Below are 9,312 nucleotides of genomic sequence, written 5' to 3'. Positions count from 1 at the left end.
AGATTGAGGGCAGGAGGAGAAGGGGATGACAGAGGATGAGATGGTTGGATGGCATCACTGAGTCAATGGACATGAGTTTGGGTAAACTCTGGAAGTTGGTGATAGACAGGGAGGCCTGGCATGCTGCAGTTCATGGGGTCACAAAGAGTCAGACACGACTGAGTGACTGGACTGAACTGAACTGAATATACCCCAAACATATGAAAAACACATTGGAAGGAAAGAGAAACAGACCACTAAACAGACTGAAAATCACATAATGACAGAACAATTCTAATATCTGCTCTGATTGCTTGGATAGCCTTCCTTCAAAATCTCCCCAAGTCACATCCTGTACCTTTAAGAAGTGACACACTGATAAAACCTAACCTCTCAATCCTGTTGGGCTAAGTCCCAACTCTAACCATGTCTATACAGTGACAAGTTCTTCCCAGTGTGAAACTCAAAAGATAACATTGTTCTGGTCCCCTTTATAAAGGAAGCTGCCTGGTTTCTCCTAGCCTAGAGCTGAGAACATTCCAGAGCTTCCTCCAAGATGCTGCTGATCCTGCTCTCAGTGACCTTGCTGGCCCTGAGCTCAGCTCAAAGCCTTTTTGATGGTAAGAGAAAGAAAGGGGAGAGTGCTGAGACTCCGCTTGGGGCTTGAGGGATGACACTGCGGTGAGGAAGCTGGTAAGAGAGACAAAAATGAAAGATGAGGTAGAGTTCTTAAGACAAGAATAAGGCCCTTCACACCCTCACTGACACCAAGGCCTCATACTTTATTTAAAGTGCGATTTCAACCTAATCCAGAATTTTACCCAGAGGAATGACAAGGTAAGTTTTTAACAAAGGTCTCTCTACCATGTTATGAAGGATGCATTGCAATAAAGGAAAGAGTGGAATAGAGATATTTCTTCATGAAGATGTTATGGTAATCACAGTAGGCAGTAGATAAGGGTGACCTTGCTAGGAGGTACCAGATGGATGGAGGTGGTGAAGCCCATTTAGAGCTATTTCAGAGACAGAGGCTAGGATAATCTGTCTCTCTCTACATGTAGATACAGAGATTCCAGGCACTGGTTGTCTCATTTTACTCCCATCCATGTTTAATATCTCAGTGTATTGCTCCCAATATGGGCAAGCTTGTATCCACTTGTTTACTGCTGGTTGCCCCACCTTGAGAAATATAAGTAAAGGATTTCATGAATAGATATCTTAGCATTCTCATAGGATATAAGTCAATATAAGTAAAGGATTTCATGAATTGGGAGGGCAGAAGTCCACTAAAATATGACATTGAAATAGCCCAGCACTTCACCTAAATTAACATTAGGGTTTGAGGGATCCTACGTTTCCCTTGTAGCTCAGTCAGTAAAGAGTCTGCCTGCAAGGCAGGAGATCCAGGTTCAGTTCCTGGCTCAGGAAGATTCCTGGCTCAGGAAGATTCCCCTGGAGAAGGAAATGGCAACCCACTCCAGTATTCCTGCCTGAAGAATTCCAAGGACAGAGGAGCCTGGCAGGCTATAGTCTATAGGGTTGCAAGAGTCAGACAGGACAGAGAAACTAAGCTATACACACACAAGGAGGACAAAACTGCCTTTTCTCTTTGAGTTTGTGATTGATCCTCAGCACAGGAGCAACCCTGCCATTGCTTCATGTCTTCCTCCCTTTGCAATAAGTGACTGACAAGTTAACTTTAGGGATATAGTGATGTAGTTGAAGAGTCCCATTCCTTGTAGAGCAGCTGTGAGCCCTGAACTTAATTTACACTTCATCTCTGTTTCTTTCCCTAGAAGGCATCAGTGAAGAATTCCCTACCCCATATATGGCAAGACTTAATTAATTCTCATTCAACTGTATTTTCCATTAGCTACTTTTCATTTTTCCAGTGTCCTACTATCATCTTTGTCTTGTCAAGAACTGATTAATGCTAGAAACCCTTCCCAGGAGGCTCAGAGGTCAAGAATATAGCTGCAACACAGGAGATGAGGGTTTAATCCCTTGGTTGGGAAGATTCCTTGGAGAAAGAACTGGTAACCCACTCCATTGTTCTTGCCTGGGAAATCCCATGGACAGAGGAACCTAGCAGCCTATAGTCCATGGGGTCACAAAAGAGTCAGATATGATTAAACAACAACAGCAATTAGCTTGGATGACACAGGAGAATTCTGCCTGTATACCCTCAGACCAGAAATGACTGTTGAGAACCAACCACTCAACTTGTTCCTTCCTCCCTAATATTCCACTCTTTAAATATATGGTTTAAGAAGAAATGTAAAGAAAAGGAGTCTGGGTCTCTTTGTCCCTGTAATTAATTTTGCTCACTGTTACTTAGTCACTCTTAGGCAAACCATTATTTGTGTTTCTCTCTATCTCTCTTTATTGTTGCTTGTCAGGTCTTAGAGGAGGTGAATTCCACATATGCATTCAACTGGCCAGACTTGAAGTCACAGGTGTCAGGTTACATCACTGACCCCAAATATAACTGGCAACATAACTGACATCCATAATCCATTTGCTTTTTGTCTTTGGAAGCATCCTCAGAATTCTAAGATATAAAATAACTTCATTTTTGCCAAATTGAGGACACCTGTTTGTCTCAAGAATACAGAATTACTATTCAATATCACTAGTATGTGGATGAGTAGGAACCCTGCAAAATGAAGCTGAGGGTAAGAGGGAAACTGATAGATGACAAGCAGGTCCTAGGAGAAAGGGACTGTCTGATAAGGTGACCAGAGATCAAAATAAGAGGGGTGCCTTCCATCACCAAGTTCTTCTATTCCTGTGCTGTATCCTACAGATGCAGAGAACCCAGACCAGGGCTCCCCTGAGCACTTTCAGAGACCTCCTGGGGGACCTGAAACACCACTACCTGGCGCTCCTCCTAACGGTGAAAACCTAGAAGGTGAATCTCAGCTAGGTTCACCCCCACAAGATGGTGAACCTCAGCAGGGACCACCCCCACAGGGTGATGGACCTCAGCAGAGACCACGTCCACAAGGTCAAGGACTTCAGAAGAGACCACCTCCACAAGGTGATGGACCTCAGCAGAGACTACCTACACGACATGGTGAACCTCAGCAGAGACCACCTCCACAAGGTGATGGACCTCAGCAGAGACCACCTCCACAAGGTGATGGACCTCAGCAGAGACCACCTCCACAAGGTGATGGACCTCAGCAGAGACTACCTCCACAAGGTGATGGACCTCAGCAGAGACCACCTACACGACATGGTGGACCTCAGCAGAGACCACCTCCTCAAGGTGATGGACCTCAGCAGAGACCACCTACACGACATGGTGAACCTCAGCAGAGACCACCTCCACAAGGTGATGGACCTCAGCAGAGACCACCTACAGGACATGGTGAACCTCAGCAGAGACCACCTCCACGAAGTGATGGACCTCAGCAGAGACCACCTACACGACATGGTGAACCTCAGCAGAGACCACCTCCACGAGGTGATGGACCTCAGCAGAGACCACCTACACGACATGGTGAACCTCAGCAGAGACCACCTCCACGAGGTGATGGACCTCAGCAGAGACCACCTACACGACATGGTGAACCTCAGCAGAGACCACCTCCACAAGGTGATGGACCTCAGCAGAGACCACCTACACGACATGGTGAACCTCAGCAGAGACCACCTCCACAAGGTGATGGACCTCAGCAGAGACCACCTCCACAAGGTGATGGACCTCAGCAGAGACCACCTCCTCAAGGTGATGGACCTCAGCAGAGACCACCTACACACCATGGTGAACCTCAGCAGAGACCACCTCCACAAGGTGATGGACCTCAGCAGAGACCACCTACACGACATGGTGAACCTCAGCAGAGACCACCTCCACAAGGTGATGGACCTCAGCAGAGACCACCTACACGACATGGTGGACCTCAGCAGAGACCACCTTCTCAAGGTGATGGACCTCAGCAGAGACCACCTACACACCATGGTGAACCTCAGCAGAGACCACCTCCACGAAGTGATGGACCTCAGCAGAGACCACCTACACGACATGGTGAACCTCAGCAGAGACCACCTCCACAAGGTGATGGACCTCAGCAGAGACCACCTCCACAAGGTGATGGACCTCAGCAGAGACCACCTCCACAAGGTGATGGACCTCAGCAGAGACCACCTACACGACATGGTGGACCTCAGCAGAGACCACCTCCTCAAGGTGATGGACCTCAGCAGAGACCACCTACACACCATGGTGAACCTCAGCAGAGACCACCTCCACAAGGTGATGGACCTCAGAAGAGACCACCTCCACAAGGTGATGGACCTCAGCAGAGACCACCTACACGACATGGTGGACCTCAGCAGAGACCACCTCCACAAGGTGATGGACCTCAGCAGAGACCACCTACAAGACATGGTGGACCTCAGCAGAGACCACCTCCACAGGGTGATGGACCTCAGCAGAGACCACCTACACGACATGGTGGACCTCAGCAGAGACCACCTCCACGAGGTGATGGACCTCAGAAGAGACCACCTACACGAGATGGTGAACCTCTGCAGAGACCACCCCCACCAAAGCAACATTGTCATCACTATCCTCCCCCACCTTCTCCTGAAAGACATCACAGACCACCACCCCCAAGACATGGACCACAAAGACCTCCCCAAGGCCCACCAACCCAGTAATCTGGAATTCAATGGCAGGTATGACTGAAGCTCACTTTCCCTAAAGGTCCTAACCCCTACAAGTTTCACACTTTATTATGTCATTGAATCAACTGAAAATATGTGGAAATTGCCTACTCCCGGATTCCAGTCTAAATATTTCTGTTCAGATACTCTGAAATAAAGTAGCCAAGACCCTGTATTTATTACATGCTATCTAAGGTGATTCTAAGAAAGATGGACCATAGATTGCCTTTTCCCTGATGACTACCAGTCATAAAGTGGATTGGTGATGAGAAAGTAGAGCTGTGTTCTCCCTTGTCCTCTCCTCTCCTACTCCCCAGGCTCAATGACTTCCCTTCTCAAGTTTCCACCCACCACACCTCTCAGGTCCCATGTGCCTGATAAATGATACTTTAAATTTTATGCCTCTAATGTTATCCAGTTTCTAAAATATTGACTTTTGATTTACTATATGCTCAAAGTAAGAAAAAAAGAAAACAAGAGAAAAGTATGAGGCTAATTCTTAATGGCTTATAACATCCTACCTTTCCACTTCCTTCCCCAAAGGAAGTTAGCCTTTGAACATCCCCTTGGGAATATTTAGACTTCCCAGGTAACTCAAATGGTAAAGAATCTGCCTGCAATGTGGGAGACCTGGGTTCGATCCCTGAATCAGGAAGATCCCATGAAGAAGGGCATAGCAACCTATTCCAGTATTCTTGGCTTAAGAATTCCATGGACAGCGGAGCCAGGCAGGCTACAGTCCATGGGGTTGCAAAGAGTCAGACACAACTGAGTGACTAACACACACAAACATATGTTATCTTTTTATTTACAAATGATATACTATTTTATTTACATATCTATAAGTTCTTATTTCAAATAAAATTTTGGGGGATCTTTTATTCATTTTTATTGAAATACAGTTGATGTACAATATTATACTAGTTTCATATGTACTACTTAGTGATTCAACATTTACATACATTATAAATTGATCACTACCAGAAGTGTAGTAAGCATTTGTCAAATAACTTGTTTCTTAGAAAAATTCCATATCATTTTATAGAGCTATATGGATCTGTTTTCTCCTGGTTTTATTTTCATTTTAACTGTATTCTATTCCTTTGTCTGACTGTACCATGATTTCTTTACTTAAAGCTCTATCAATGGACATTTAGGCTGGCCTCGGTTTTTTGCTATTATGGGATACACTGCAGTAACCATTTTTGTAAATATAATGTATGTTTGAACATTATAAATAGCAGCCTAGAGATAAACAACCTAAGAAAAAACTTTCTTCATCTTGCAAGGAACAACTTAGAACTCACTGCCTGTTCAGTTCAGTTCAGTAGCTCAGTTGTGTCCGACTCTTTGCAACCCCATGAATCACAACACGCCAGGCCTCCCTGTCCATCACCAACTCCCAGAGTTCACTCAAACTCACATCCATCGAGTCGGTGATGCCATCCAGCTATCTCATTCTCTGTCATCCCCTTCTCCTCCTGCCCCCAATTCCTCCCAGCATCATGCATACTAATCATAAACAAGAACATTAGAAGATTACAGGACATAGAGGAAGAAGAGAAAGTGAGAAGTTGGACTCTCATCAACTTCCTTTCAGTTACCAGCAGGGCTATGTACCCAGTTTCCAACACTCTCTGAACTTCCCTTTTTTTGTTTCAGAAAATATGACGATATGTGTCCTTCAGAAAGCCATGGAAGAAGGCAGTCTATCTACCATTTACCAATAAAACAATCGGCGTCTAATTTCTAAGTGTCATGTCCCATTCTGGTGTTTGTGAGTCTGAAATTTGAGGGCTATGAACCTCGCATAGGAGCATCCAAGACCTGTTCTCATCAATGGGTCCAGATGGCTTCCTCTGGGGCCACCTTGCTAGGAAACATTTTCCCTTCGTTCTTTGCTTGAGGACAGGAATGCACATCTCCTTTTCAACCTGCTTTTGCCTCCTCCTTCACCCTAGAACCATTACTCATAAGCCAGGTACCTGTTCGTCTCCCTCCATGGTTTCTACAGCACTAAAGCCATATTTTATTTTTTTCACACTTTTAACCAAGACTCTAGTAATATTAGGGAAATAAGGAAAATATTGCAAATGTAAGAAGTTGCACAGGATGGAAATTCTTAACTTTTCCAAAGTAATTGATGCTATTGCTAGGGAAATGAGTGTGGTTCTGGGTCCTTACTCTCTGGAGTCTACTATACCCCCACTTCCATATTTTTTTTAAACATTTCTCAGTTTTCTCCCTCCTTAGATTCCCCACCTTTCTTTAACAAAACCTGAGTGTATTTCATAAAGGAGATGGTATGATCCAAAGGAGTTTGGAGTTCTTTAGACTTGAGTTTAAATCCTATCTCTTTATGTTAGCTCTGGACTCTTAGCAAGCTGCTTCAGGCTTCAGAGCCTTTGTTTACTCATCCATTCAGTGAGGATAATAATAATATCTACCCTAGAGGATGAAGAGTAATGAGTTAACATACATAAAAAACCATTTACATCAACAAGTTAACGTTATGGGGAAAAAGAGGATGTCCTTCCTTCTCTATATTAAAAATGAAACAACTGAACATGGGAAGGAGCCACATTGTAAGGAGCCAAAGCTTATATAATTTAGATTGCTCTCTGTAAGGTAAACAGTTGTTGTACAGTTGCTAAGCTATGTCTTACTCTATGAGGCCCCATGGACTGTAGCACACCAGGCTTCTCTGTCCTCCGCTGTCTCCCAGAGTTTGCTCTAACTGATGTCCGTTGAGTCAGTTACACTAACCATTTCATCTTGTGCTGCCCCCTTCTCCTTTTGCCCTCAATCTTTCCCAGCATCAGGATCTTTACCAATGTATCGACTCCTCATTGGGTGGACAAAGTATCGTATCTTCAGCTTCAGCATCAGTCCTTCCAATGAATATTCAGGGTTGATTTCCTTTAGGATCCACTGGTTGATCTCCTTGCTGTCCGAGGGACTCTTAAGAGTCTTCTCCAGCACCACAATTTGAAGCATCATTTCTCTGATGTTCAGCCTTCTTTATAGTTCAACTCTCACATCAATACATGACTAGTACAGTAAACAGGAAAGCAGTACAAAATGATGAATACAAAATTCCCAGGCTTCTCCCAGGGCATTAAAAGAGGCCTGTGAAATAGAGGATCCCAAATTTAAAGTTGCATCAGCTTTGTACAAAATGTAGATCTGACCAAATATAACACATAAATGTTGTTCAAGTCCTCATTTAAATAAACCAGTATTTATTGGACAAAAATGTACATTTTTCATAAGTCAGGATATTGTTAGTATAGACTAGGTTTAGCTAGAAAACAAAGAAATTTAGTGAAAAATTAAGAAAAATACAAACTTTTTCTTTCCCTTAACATAAACTTGAGTTTCCATCTAGATTAGTTTACTAAAAAGATAAACAGAATTCCTATATGTGTAAGGTTCATTTTAGCAGTTCTCAGGACTGTTAAGTGGTAGGTTTGAAACTACAGAACTTTGCTGTAGGAAACTATGTTTGTTAATTGTTAAACAGAAAACAGGGCTAATACACTTAAAATTATTATTCCTATGTTTGAAAAATATGTTATTTACTCATCAATCTTGTGAACATTACCCAATTGATTATGAACTCACGTTCCGTTCCGTCGCTCAGTTGTGTCCGACTCTATGCGACCCCGTGGACTGTAGCCTACCAGGCTTCTCCGTCCATGGGATTCTCCAGGCAAGAATACTGGAGTGGGTTACCGTTTCCTTCTCCAGGGGATCTTCCCGACCCAGGGATCGAACCCAGGTCTCCCGCATTGGAGGTAGACGCTTTAACCTCTAAGCCACCAGGGAAGCCCTATGAACTCACAGTCTTGTTTTATTTGGTACAGCCAGTAAAAAAGAACTGTGCAGATTCTTCTCCTAAAATTATGAACAAAGCTAACAGCTGTTTGCCTAGGAAAATAACTTAAAAGTGCAAAAAGACAAAACAAACAAATAAAAAAGAACGGAGCAGCAAAGGATGATGTATACAAGTTCTTTTAATCAAAGAATTTGTCCTTATAACCTAATGATATTAGAATATTGAATATTGGAATGATATCAAAATGTTAAACCAGGAAGTTACAGGATCAGACTGGGCATTAGAAAGATCATTAAGTTTTTAATTTAAATGTAATACATTGGACACATATATTTATGTTTTTACCAATGCCCAAATAAAACTATAATAAGGCAATTTTGAAGTAATTAATGGCCAAGGATAAGAAGAATGTAAGAGGAGATGACAGAATACAAGAAAGATGAAAAAATTCTGGAATTGGAGTGACTAGATGAAAGTTAACAGAGGTAGTGAATGTGCAGGGGATGAAACCAGACATGGACGTGAGAAGAGCAGCACAAATCAAAGTACTTCGGAACCCCTGATATATTGCCTCGTTTAGAATATTGCATCTCCCTCTCCAGAGGTTCATGTTTATCCACATTTAGTGTAGAACCTGCATTTCCAATTGTTTGATCCTAGAAATTTTGATTTGTTCTCGTAAGTTTGTTTCTCTCATTCTCTGTCCGTTGAATCTCCTACTAATTTTGATACTTACAAAGTACATGGTGTGGGAAAGTCACTCAATCAGATTATGCCTTTATTCTTTTATCTGAAACATGAACATGATGCCAAAAATCAAA

The 9,312-nt window shown here is 43.1% G+C and overlaps 1 protein-coding gene across 1 annotated transcript; it reads left to right on the top strand.

Moving 5' to 3' along the window:
* Positions 1-520: 520 nt before the first annotated feature.
* Positions 521-4,647, top strand: LOC129536127 (uncharacterized). The gene is made up of 3 exons (XM_088837047.1): positions 521-599; positions 2,786-4,174; positions 4,241-4,647. The coding sequence occupies exons 1-3, from the start codon at positions 536-538 to the stop codon at positions 4,645-4,647; spliced, it is 1,860 nt and encodes a 619-aa protein (XP_088693173.1). The 5' UTR covers positions 521-535.
* Positions 4,648-9,312: the final 4,665 nt, after the last annotated feature.

The sequence above is a fragment of the Moschus berezovskii genome, chromosome 6 (genome assembly GCF_049115385.1).
Source record: "Moschus berezovskii isolate FMDL1 chromosome 6, NW_MosBer_1.0, whole genome shotgun sequence".
Lineage (NCBI taxonomy): Eukaryota > Metazoa > Chordata > Mammalia > Artiodactyla > Moschidae > Moschus > Moschus berezovskii.
The sequence above is the reverse complement of the archived record's forward strand: the minus strand, read 5'-3'. Positions and strand labels throughout refer to the sequence as shown.

Coding starts and splice junctions, on each gene's coding strand:
- LOC129536127 (XM_088837047.1), top strand. CDS start 536: ATGCTGCTGATCCTGCTCTCAGTGACCTTGCTGGCCCTGAGCTCAGCT. Junction 600..2,785: donor AGCTCAAAGCCTTTTTGATG/GTAAGAGAAAGA, acceptor TGTATCCTACAG/ATGCAGAGAACCCAGACCAG. Junction 4,175..4,240: donor GCAGAGACCACCTCCTCAAG/GTGATGGACCTC, acceptor CACCTCCACAAG/GTGATGGACCTCAGAAGAGA.